Here is a 12798-nt window from a genome sequence, read left to right on the forward strand (position 1 = left end):
CATTATCATATGTTTTATAACTTCTACATCAATTGTAAATAGTATTTGGTATCTGTCAAATAACATAATAAACATTAAAAAATATAGATTTTTTTAAAAGTAGTGTCACCAAATTGTATATACAGAATGATCATGGTTATATAAGCATTAATAAGACAGAAAGGAAACACATTAAAGTGTTGCCACTTTTCTGGGTTTTTAATACTTTTTCAATGGGTTGTGTGACTTTTATCATAGAAAAAATATTAACCTTGATTTTATATTAAGTAATTTCATTGTGCCAGAATTTCAGTGCTCGGAAATAATAGAATTCTATGATATAGTTGAAAGAAGAAAATTGAAATCTGAAAGGAAAATGAATTGAAATTTTATAATATAGGATTATTGCTGTTTTTCCAAGTATACTCAGTTTTCCTGTTGTCCTTCTTTCCTTTTTGAGCTCTGTAAGAAGGATTGTGGATGATTTGACAGTGTGTGCCGTAAACTACTGACAAGTACAGTCACATAACAAGGAAAACAAGAACTATAATGAGTTTCAAGGCTACACATTTTTTATTCATTAATTCTAGGATCAATTATTCCCCACTACATATGATGAAAATTCTTTTTTTGGGAAGGATTCATAGTATGCAAAAACACAGTAACAAATGCATGTAACAATTTGGTGGTAGGAAGAGTTTCTAGAGTATAGTAAGGGTTTATTTTTACTTTTGTGAGCATCTGAGGATAGTTTACTGCTCCTTATGTTGTCAGAGATCCCTAGGAGTCAGTAAAGTATCTGTTGGCTGAGATTCTGCTGTCATCATCCTAAGTTTTTCAGGGCTTTTTTCCTAAGTGGATGAAAACTTTTCTTTTTTAGCAGGTTCATGCCATCCAAACAGGCAGCATTCAGGAGTAGCCAAAACACAGAAGGAGGGAGAAGATGGTTCCTCATACAGCAGACGGTACAACCCAAGTACGGTTACGGCTGAACTTCAGCAGCTAGCTGAGAAGCCGGCAGCAAGGCAGTATTCTTCATCCACTCACGTCAGTCTCCTCACCCAGCAGGTATGGATAGTTTGGGGTGTCAAAGAGTTCTTTGGATCAGTGGATTGGGTTAACTACAGGGTACTCTGTCCTTCCCTGTCTTTACTAATGCCCATATGCTGATGCTTGTTGAATGAATATTAGTTGGTTTCAAGCTAAAGAATAAAAGCATTCCTTCAGCTTTAAAGAAAGGGTTTCTGTCACAGGTATTGCAAACTTAAGTGTGCTGCTAGCTATGATGTACTTACTTCATGGATAAATAGACTTGAATGTTCAGCTGTAAATGCACTTTTAAAGGATCTTTAAAAATAACTTATTTCTCTGGTAAAATTTTCCAGTGAGTTCTAGTCTTATAAATCTTTTTACCAGAATGCCATAACATTACCTTTTACTTTTTTTTTTTTTTTTTTAACTTTACTGCCTTTCATCTCATGATGTCAGGATCTTTTCTGGGCACTGATTAATGAATTATTTCAATACACCCTCATCCAACACATATCATTCTCACCATTTTATTACAGATGGGGGAAACTGGGGCTGAAATGAATGATGTAGTCAAGGTCATCCGGCAAGCTTGATGGATACCAGGATTTTGACTTTGTTGTATATATTACTGACAAGCTTACAACACAGTGAAGTTAGATGAAACTTTAAAGAACTTTGGGATTCTTTTTGCCCTTCTTGATGATTATCCCCATGGTATTTAACTGGAAGTAGAAGCCATGTTTTTTTCCCTTTCCTTAATGCAAACGACATCAAAGTCCTCCAAAGGAATTATTCTGATTTAACTCCACAGTTATATTTTGCTATATCTTCGTGGTGTCATGTCCCTTAACTGGTGGCAACTCTCTAGTGATAATCGAGTCTAGGAAAAAGTGAAGCTGTAGATTACTTCAAGTGCGTGTTAAAAGTAGGCAACATACTGCTCCCTGGTGGTGCCCTACTTTTCTGTGTAAAATTCTGGACCACAATTCAAAGTAAGCCTTAGCTTCGCTTCAGCCTCATCCCAGAGTGTGAGGTTATAATTAATTTTCTTTTTCAAATCCCTGATAGTTTGAAAGGAGTAGATAAGGAAGCCTAATGTGAATTAGGAAGTGAAGAATCTTATACGGCAGTGTTGAGACTTGAAGGGAGTTAACAGTTAGATTTTAGTGACAGAATGATGGGAAAAGGAAATGGAATATCATGACCATGGTAGAACGGGAAGGAATTGTGAAATGTGAAGTGGCTATGAGGAAGGGAGAGGACCAGTAATCTGCTACACTTTTTTCAGTGGGTCACTGACTAGAGTATGTGTTCCAATTTTTAACAAGCAGCTAGAAGCACCAAGACATTAAGAAATTTTCTTTGCAATTATAGTAAAAAACATAGCCAATGTTAGTGTTTATGTATTTTCACCTCCTATCATTTGGTAGACAGCAAAGCTTGCCAAAATGAAAGGATCCTGATCCTTTGGGAATCCAAGGTGATTGTATCCTTATTGGAAAGTCATTCCCCTTCAGTCTATCTCATCTAAGAAGAATTTCAGTGCCAGTGAATTAAAATTCCATCAGGCTTCTCTTCATAGGGATCTGAACTCACCATTAGATGTCAGTCTTAACTTTTAGAGCCTTGGTAATAAATAGGGTGGTTAATCCTTGGTTCAATACTGAGGGAGGGACTGTAGTATGTAATAAGCGGGGTGCAGTAGTGGGAAAAGGGCTGGATTAGCCATGTAAAGACCTCCTTTCTTCTACCACTTACTAGCTGTGTGATCTTGGGCAATTCACTCAGCTTCCGTTAACCTCAGAGTCTATTTCTTGATGAGGAAAATATAACAGGGTCATGAGGATAGTATGCAAAAACCTTTCTGTAAAGTCTGAATGCCATATATTGATACTTGGAAAAGATTACTATTTCAACCGTAAAAGGCCTTTAATAATAAATGGTTTCTAATTTGATTTGAAATCAGTTTTTGGATAAAATATTGTGTTACCAAAATGAATGTTGTTATTGAAAAACTCAAGTATGTGTTATTTGTGTTATTTCCCCTTGGAGAAAGTAGTTCCTGAATTTGGAATTTGGGAAATTCTTCTATTGTTCTTTTTCTGGTGAATAATAACATGTTATAATGGCTTGATAAGGGCCCTGGGACATCTGTTTACTGGCCATTTCCTTTTACTCCTAGCTGTGTTTGAAAGAAAGTGCCTTGGTTCCTTACTCACTGAGGCAAGTGATAAGGTGTCTGTAGTCCTGATGAGAGGCAGGCATCCAGACAGAACGTGCTGAAGGCTCTGCTCTCCCCTCTGGACTTGGGAGTGTGAAACCTTCAACTCAGCTCCACCAGAAATAACTCTGTGTCCAGTAGTCACTTGAAATGTTTTTTATTTCCTCTTACCTGTGATTATTTCCTTATTTTCAATTCCTATTTTGCGTTTTCTTTTTTTTCATATATCCAATAGGGTTAATGAAGATTTTCTTTCCCCCTTCCCTTTTTTTGATAGGATATATTTATTCATTCTGTTGTTTTATTGTTTGTTAATTGGTTATCTTCTTGTTTTATCTTTGCTAACTTCCTTCCTTCTGTTTTCCCTAGCTTTATTTTGTTACTTCCTCCCAATTTCTTGAGTTGGGGACTTCATTTATTTTCACTCATGTCTTGTTTTTTATTATACTTAAAGCTATGGATTTTCCTCTGAGTATTGCTTTCATTATATGCCATAAACCCTGATATATCTTTACATTGCTTTTCTGGGCAAGGTGTTAAGAGACCTTCCACTAAATAAGGTATGCTGATTTTAAATTATTTGTGCTATTTTGGAAGATGAGTGTAAAAAACCTGAAATTTGGGACTTCCCTGGTGATCCAGCAGTTAGGACTCTGCATTTCCACCACAGGAGGCGTGGGTTTGATCCCTGGTCGCGGGGAACTAAGATCCTGCATGCCGCACAGCATGGCCAAAAAAAATGAAATTTGAGGGAATTTCTGAAAAATCACTTTATTTTGTCTATGATTTCAACTACTTGCTCATGAAAGCTTTTAGTGGCATTCTCTGTAGAACTTTTTATTCAAATGTATTCTTTTAATTCGCTCATTCAAAAACATTTTATTACACTCTTGAGAGTGTTCCAGGCCTTGGTACTAAGCCACAGGGATGATATAAGACATAGACCTCTGGGGCTTCACTGGTGGCGCAGTGGTTGAGACTGCCTGCCAATGCAGGGGACACGGGTTCGAGCCCTGGTCTGGGAAGATCCCACATGCCGCGGAGCAACTGGGCCCGTGAGCCACAATTTCTGAGCCTGCACGTCTGAAGCCTGTGCTCTGCAACCAGAGAGGCCATGACAGTGAGAGGCCCGCGCACCGCGATGAAGAGTGGCCCCCCTTGCCACAACTAGAGAAAGCCCTCGCACAGAAGCAAAGACCCAACACGGCCATAAATAAATAAATAAATAAATAAATTTTTTTAAAAAAGGACATAGACCTCAGCATGAAATAACTAACAATCTGGTAAGGGTGACAGCCACATAAACACATGACAGTACTAGCATGGCATCTGCAGAGATGTTTCTAGGGAATAGCAAAACCACCAAAGGGTATCTAACCCAGCCTGTGGGTGGGAGTGGAAAGGCCAAAGCAGCTTTCCTGAAAGAGATTACACCTACACTGAATCTTAAGGGGAGGCTGGTGGGCGGCAGAAGAAGGGCAGGGCAGGCTCCAAAATAAGCTAGCATGTGTGTATGTGGGGAAACAGAAAGCTGGTGGTTAGTGGTGTTGGAGGATAGGGAGCAGCTGGGGTGGAAGCTGGAGGAGGAGACAAGGGCTGATTCAAGGAGAGCTCTGAATGCCCTGTGAAGGAACTCGCTCTTTATCTCATAGATGACCAGGAGCCACAGAGACAAATGGGCCTTGCCTTTTAGCTGCATCACTTAGGTAGCTGGGAGGAGGATGGGTTGCAGGATGAAGCAATGCCATCCCCTTTCCTCCCTGCTCACTGTTGAAGATGCTGAGGAACAGTGAATTAGCCAAAAGAAAAGAAGCAAAGTACTCTGACAACCCCAAAATTTGATAATAAAGCTTGAGTTACCCTGAATTTCCATTAGAGGCTAGATTCTTATGAATTTGTGTGGCTAAAAACAGAACCTCATTTATCTTGCAATTACTTTTACCCTTTCTGCTATGATTTAACTTTATTTATAGACTAGAACATATGAGAATATTGAAATCTCCCTGCCACACGAAGTGGCCACCGTGGCCACTTTGGAAGTGTTTGCATATGCTGGAAATACAGAGACACATGTTCTTAACATATGATTATTCAACAAATACCTAACAAATCTGAGCAGAGAGCAGGTCAAATTTAGTTCTTTCCCTTGGCACGTGAGAAGCTGGTTATCTCTGGGGACTGGAATCCTTTGGAAATCATACATCCCTGAAAGCAGGGTTTTCTAGAAGCGTCTTTCTCTTGTGGGGGAGAGTGCTATGGTAGCTGAGGTGGGCTGGCGTAGAGCTTGAGTGTGAGGTTTCACTATCTCTGCCTCATCCAGTGCCGGGAGAGGTGTGCTTTACAACTGTAGCCCTCTGCACGCACAGAAGTAGCCCTTTGTGGTCACTGCTGTCAGCGAACAGGAGAATGTGGCGAAGTAACCCAGCTCTGCGGTGAGGAGAGGGAGCGCTGGCCTGTCTGTGCGGGCCAGTGTGAGATTGCAGGACCCAGCTATCATTAGGAGCAGCGCCAGCTCTTCCAGCCTGGGAGTTTAATCAAAGGAATAACAGCAGACCACCCAGGCGAGGGCTCCGATGCTTGCGCATGTGCTGTGTCAGGCTCTGTTCCCCGGCCAGCCGGTGCCCGGGATGTGGCCAGGCCTCCTGGAAATGTGCTGACAGATACATAGGAGGGAGGAGATGCTTTTTGCTTCTCACATTTTTCATTTAGAGGGCGAGTAGGAAAGAAAACCGTTCAATTTCTTTCCACTTTTGCTCCTTACTCTGATACTTTTCTGCCTAGTCCTAGAGGAGGGCATATGTTGAGGTAGAGAATGTTTGCTTACACTGCTTACTCATTCACTCTCACTCATTCCTATACAAAGGAATTCTTGTATCATTTCTTCTGCTTCAGGGGTTACCATTGTGATCATGCTCATTCCGTCAGGGTCCACAGTGGACCTGAGTCAATCTCAGTTTCAGAAATATCCATTTGAAGTTGAAACTGACAGAGAGGAAGCTAAATTTTTTGAAATGGTTACAGTTCTCTAGGATTGGAGCCAATGGCCCCCAGTTTATCACAAGCTTGGGCATTTGGCACTGGAAACTCTCTTCCTGCCTCCTCAGTGTATCTGGACACATTTGAACTACTGTACATTTGTGTTCTGATTTTGTAGTTTTTTCCCCAAGTCTAGCTTCTTTGGTTCTGTATTTTTCTGGGTAGAAAAATTGTACTTCTTTGTATTATATACATTACTTTTCCCATGTCTAGAAACAGAAAAAGGTAAATAGAAAAAGCAGAAGCTCTTGAGTCATCGAGACCTTGGACAAGTTATTTAACTTCTCTGTGCCTTGATTTTCTTCTCTGTCAAGTGGGGTAACTTTAGCATCAAGATGAATTCTCCTGCATCTCTGTGCCTCCCTGCTCTGGGTTCTAGCTCCAGTCGATCCTATCTAATTCCCTAGCTCCTCTATGTCTTTTGAGGCTTTAAACCCCCAGTTTTCCTTAGGTCCTTGGCCTACTGATGGTCTCTTATTCTAAAATAACCTTTCTTTTCTCTTACTGTATCGACCAACTCTCTCTCAAAGTCACTGATGACCTTGGAATTGCCAACTTCAGTCACCTGTTTTTAATCCTTACTCTCTCTTTTAGCACATGACACTATTATTGACTGCCTCCTACCTGAAAACTTCCCTTAGCTTCTCCAGCCTTCAGTAAGTCCTCTGAGAGCTCATCCTCTACTTTCCCCCTGAAAAACTAGATACCAGTTTCAACATTTTTAAAAAGCCACTGGTATAAAGACCTGAAATGTAGAAACTGACAACAGCAGAGTCTCTCTGATTAAAGAAGGGGGTTGATGCCTGGGCATCTGCTTCTCACTGCTCTTCATAGGTATCTTCCAACATGCCTCTGAATTCCAGAGCTCAACCGAACTTCTTTCCTCTCTGTAGTCTCCCCTTGGGTAAATTTTCTCTTCCCATAGCTTCATCTAGTGCTGTTCTGCAGATTTCTCCCAAATATGCATCTTGAGTTTGAACCTGTTTGCTGAGTGTCATGTCCAAATTTCCAACTGCCTGCTAGACATTTCCATCTGACTGTATTACAAGGATCCAAAATATTCAACATAGGGGCCTCCTTGGTGGCGCAGTGGTTGAGAGTCCGCCTGCCGATGCAGGGGATACGGGTTCGTGCCCCGGTCTGGGAGGATCCCATATGCCGCGGAGCGGCTGGGCCCGTGAGCCATGGCCGCTGGGCCTGCGCATCCGGAGCCTGTGCTCCGCAACGGGAGAGGCCACAACAGTGAGAGGCCCGCATACCGCAAAAAGAAAAAAAAAAAAAAAAAAAAAATATTCAACATATTTTAAACATGCTTTGAAAATATTCAAAAAATATTCAACATATCTAAAACCTATTTGTTCTTCTTCCCTTTTCCCCTCTATATTAGTGACACTGCAGTTCTCCTAGGCAGTTAGGTATGGAGCCTTTGATTTCTCATCATCTCTCTTTGCTTCCTCATTCTCTCTACGTCCAGGCAGTTGCCAGTTCTTATTGATTCTGACTCTATAATGTCTCTGATATATATCTTCTCTGTTTCACTTTCACATCTACTGTCCTGCTTACGGACTTAACTATCTCTTGACAGCTACAGTTACCTCCTAAGTGGTCTCCTGGCCACTCTCCTCTGTTCACCCTAGTCTTTGCTCTAAAGGAATCTTTCTAAATCACAAGTCTGATAATGATACTCCTCTGCTCAGGAATCTCGAAGGGGCTTCCTGTTATCTTCAAGGTGAAGCCCCAGCTATTGAATATTATTCAAAGCCTTTGTGTGGAATCTGGCTCCAGGCTATTTCCCCAGCCTCTCTCCTTCCCATCACATACGTTTTTGTGCAGCTCACCCAGAATCTCTCTTAGTCTCCATGCTTAGTTTGAGCTATCTTCTCATGGGAAATGTTCCCCAGTCACCATATCTAACTGTTTGCATTTGTCCAGGCTCAACAAAGGTGCCACTTCACTTGAACACGTGCCATTTTACCCGCCATACAGTTGTCTGTGTCTGTCCAGATAGCTGTTTCCTTTAATGGACGGTGAGCTCTTTGGAGGCAGTGTCCTTTGCTGCCTCAGAACCTGACTCACGGGTAGTACTCAGTAAATGTGCTGATTCTACGGGACTGTAAGGTACTTGATTAAAGATGGGGAGGTGACCATGTCCATTTTTTCCCTGATTTTTTCCAGCATGGTATATAGTGTGTATTCAACACACATTTTTTAAAATAAATAAGTGAAAGAAGAACCCCCTGCCGCCCTAGCCAGAAGTCATCTTTCCATTGTCTATGTCCCTTTGGCCCTTCATTAGTCACTCTCTATAATAAATCTGTTATTGTTATTTTATGTCTCTTCTTTCCTGTTGAGTTATAAACTATGTGACGGCTGTTCTTTCTAACCCATCACCCAGCACAACAGCCTTGCACTTGATAGGCACTTATCACATGCTTGCTGAATTGAAAAGAATTTCTCTTCTGTGTTATGTTGGTTTTTATATTCTTTTTAAAAACGATTCCTCTTCCATTTTTTTTGCTGACAATACTGCACCTGCCCTTCATAATAAAGCAGCTGACATTAGTTGAATGTCTGCTTTGTACTGGGCGCTGTGCTAAATACTTTTATATGCATTATCTCTTTAACCTTATGAAGTAGATACTTAATTTTTTTACAGGTGAAGAAAATAGCTGAAAGGATAAGTGACTCTGCTAAGGTCACATAAATGGCAAGTAACCGCACCAGGACTCAAACCCAAGTCTCTTTGACTTCACATTCTTTCCATCAGTGTTTTTCTGTCTCTTCCTGTTTGAAACAGGACTCTCACCTCTCATCAGACTACAGTGATGGAGCTTAACACTGCTGTAGAGTCGTAGCCAAGCCAGCAGATTATTTTGTAGTGAAGTCAACTTCAACACTGTGCAGCCTTCTTAATCCCCAGGGTTGCAGTGGGAATGGATCTATTTATCGTGGTGGTGGCAGCCCCTATCGACTCAGAAACAATGTATAAATTGGAAGCGCTCGAAAAGGCTGTGGCCATCTTGTAAGGTTTTCCAAGAATATCTTTGGCAATTCTTGATCTGGCACTCTTTGTAGATTTTGGAACACGAAGTGCCTATATGTGTATGTATATTATGTAAATGACAACGTTCAAGAGAGCGGGAAGGTACGACGAGAGAACTTACTGCTAATGTAGCAGAACTACAGACATTCCTTGCTTTTCCTGACCCCTTTAATAACGTGATTAACGTTATAGCTCTTATCTCCCGGTGACTGGAGTGTAAATTTCTTGAGGTTCATTTTATCAGTATCCAAGAATTTATAAAGGAGTTGAAGCTGCTTTAAAACATGTTGGTTGTTGGGACTGTTGATTTAATATCTGCTCAGGAAGTGCCCTTGGAAGCATGGTTAAAAAGTAGCTGTTTAAGGATGATTCTTTTCATGTTCTTGATTGAATATATTCTCTAATATTTATCCAGTGATGAAAATCGTGTAATAAGTACAGATCTGGCACTTTGGGTTTTCGTTTTCTTTTTTCTTGAGTGAAACAGGTCTTGGTCCACTGGTGTTTTTTTTTTTTTTTTTTTTTTTTTTTTTTTCTTTTTGCGGTATGTGGGCCTCTCACTGCTGTGGCCTCTCCCGTTGCGGAGCACAGGCTCCGGACGCGCAGGCCCAGCGGCCATGGCTCACGGGCCCAGCCGCTCCGCGGCATGTGGGATCCTCCCAGACCGGGGCACGAACCCGTATCCCCTGCATCGGCAGGCGGACTCTCAACCACTGCGCCACCAGGGAGGCCCCACTGGTGTTTTTTATTCAAGGATTGTCTTTTGTTCCAGCAACACATGGTAAAAACAAGTCAGGCAGGACTAGCCACTGCACTTCCCTATTCCAAATCATTCAGGGCCCCATGGTCAGGGGAATGAAAGTTCCACGACAGGCTCAGTTGATCCCATCATATTCTGATGAGCCTTCATATATGAATGACACAGAGAACGCTGTTCTCAAGATGATATTGGTGTAGTTCTGAGTACAGTATGAATACAGATTTAGAAAAATTTATCTTCACATCAGTGATATGAAGTTATTTTTAACCTTTTTTGGAGTCAGAGATCCCTTTGAGAATTGAATGAAGGCTATAATTTTTCTCCTGAAAAAAATATGCACCCACACTTAGAGGTGTGCATTAATTTCAGAGGGTTCATAGACACTACCTCCCCCTCCAACTTGACTCCCTCTTGATGCCCTATGGGCCCATGGTCTCCAAGTTAAGAACTTCTGAAAACTTTTAGGTAGCATATGGTCGTTAATATCAGTAATTTCGCCAAAAATCATCGCTCCAAATTTGTGATTATCTTTGCTTAACACCTTCTTTGTATATTTCAGTGATACCCCCTTCTAGGCCATAATCTCCATGAAGGCAAGGATTTTTGTAATTTAAAAAAATTGTTCTCAGTTCTCAAAAGAATGCCACAGAGTGTCTGATAAGTATTTGTTGGATTAATGAAGTAATCTTGTGAAACCCCATCTCTAGACTTCATCAGACAAGATTTATTTAAGATTTTATGGGCCATGCTATAATGCAATCTATGCCAAGATTGTTAGCTGCACTGGGAATGCTATGCCACTGATTTGCTCACGTGTTAAGCGGTTACCAAGTCTTTAATATTGAATTTCCATCTCCATTTTGATAAATAAGATACATGAAATTTGCAAACTGCCTTAGTGAACCTGAGGTTCCCTAAGCGAATCTCAAAAAGGGTGTTAGCCCTTTGCAGTTTCAATGCCAAGAAGAAACAGATACAGTATATTCATTGTATAGACAAGGAAAAAAATCTGTACATCTAAGCTATTATTTCACTCATTTGAGAACTTTGCCCCAAACTTCAAGACCAGGCAGAAATCATCTCTAAAATTATGCAGGACGATATAGCAAGAACAACACTTATCACTCAGTCTAGTCACTGATTATTTCATTTCCCCTTATTCCAAAGCAGTCCTTCCCTTGTGGTATTTGTAAAAAGAGGTAATTTGGAGCCTTTAATTTCCTTGCTAACCTTCCAGTGACATAAATCACTTCTCTACTCACTGGTGAAACTAGCTACTAGCTGGAGATTGAGGGGTGTGGGGTGTGTGTGTGTGTGTGTGTGTGTGTGTGTGTGTGTGTCTTTGGGACTAGATGAGACCCACTTCATTTATATAAATGCTTCTGTGCCTACTGGGTAAACTCTAGGGGTACAATGGAATAAGATACAGCCCCTATCCTAAAGGAGCATGTAATTTGTGGGGCAAGGTAGGCGAATAAACCTGTAATTATAATACAGTGCAAAACATGGCATGAAGCTTTTCAACTCTACCATTATGTTCTTGAAGCAGTGTAATGGCAAGGATCCTTTACAGCTGAGGGAGCTCTTTTGTGAAAAATAAATCTAACATTGGGAAGTAAAGCACAAGGTGGTAGCAACAAGATTTCAGGATACCGCTGTGCTGAAGTGGTGTGAAAGACATTCCTAGGGCTAATGATGAAACACCAGTTAAGCCCCTGATTTTTCAATTTCCAGGTTGGGAATAATTCCTGCCCCTCCTGGCATAGCTGTAACTATATTTGCTGCTTGTGTTTTCCCAAGCAGCAATGATACACCTTGGTACTGTGTTAAGAAAGGTAAAAGTCATGTGAAAATCCATAAGCCCCGGTCAGAGAAGGGTTTTTGCCACTACATTTGTAGACATACCGTATCTGTAGAAATGCAGAATCCTGGGTTCTGCTGTGAGTGGAGAGTATCTTGTCCTTGAGGGCCTGATAGCACACGCATACACAGAGGTAGATGCTGGTTAATGTTGCTCTGGCGGAGGACTCGGTATCACAGTGGATACTGGCATCTTATTTTTTTCATTAACCCGTGTTGTCTTTTCAGATATCTACTAAAACCTCACCATCCTTAAATGTCAGTTTGTTTGGTTTTGTTGTTCCATGGTGGATCTAGAAGTTACTGCACATATGGTCGTTAAACACTGATTGAGAGAGAACGGTGGCCGGAATGCAGATTCTATAGCCACTAACTTGAGGGTCAGGAGAAGATGCCCAAAGAGGATCCTCCGGGACACAGCTTCTCTTAATTACTATAAGATTTTTGGCCCCAAACTCCTGAGTGGAATTCCTAGCTTTGATGACATGGGCTAGATGATCCAATGTCTTCTTTTGCTGCCAGGCCTCAAGCCTAGACTGAAGCCATCAAGTCAGCCTCCTGGGCACTTCCCCCCGCCAGGCCCACCCACCAGTCTTGATCCTCAAACCGTTTTACTGTTGAAGAGAGGCATGGAAAGATAAATCTAAGGAAAGGTGCATTTTCCCGTGAGGCCCTAGAATAAAGCTGTCCTCAGATGCCCACTCTTTGGCCTTCCGTTCTTAAATGGCAGGCAGTGCCATCTTGCCTTGCCAGCCGCTTGGGAAGATGTAATACAAAAGAGGGCTGATCCAAAAAGAAAACATGAAGAATGAACACATGAACTTGAGAGCTTTTATCATCATACTACAAACGCAGTTCTCCAGTTCG

General features: G+C 41.3%; 1 protein-coding gene across 10 annotated transcripts in view; it reads left to right on the forward strand.

Moving 5' to 3' along the window:
* The window catches only part of TTLL5 (tubulin tyrosine ligase like 5), a 310875-nt gene that overhangs the window by 132382 nt on the left and 165695 nt on the right, over positions 1 to 12798 (forward strand). For 7 of the 10 annotated variants that reach the window (XM_081229115.1, XM_081229114.1, XM_081229113.1 and 4 more), the window contains one exon: positions 860 to 1047. In XM_081229115.1, coding sequence (XP_081085241.1) covers positions 860 to 1047 — 188 coding nt within the window. The remainder of the gene's footprint in view (positions 1 to 859; positions 1048 to 12798) is intronic. The other 3 variants (XM_081229116.1, XM_081229119.1, XM_081229120.1) reach the window with 1 other exon arrangement.

Source organism: Mesoplodon bidens (genome assembly GCF_964165515.1).
Source record: "Mesoplodon bidens genome assembly, chromosome: 3".
Lineage (NCBI taxonomy): Eukaryota > Metazoa > Chordata > Mammalia > Artiodactyla > Ziphiidae > Mesoplodon > Mesoplodon bidens.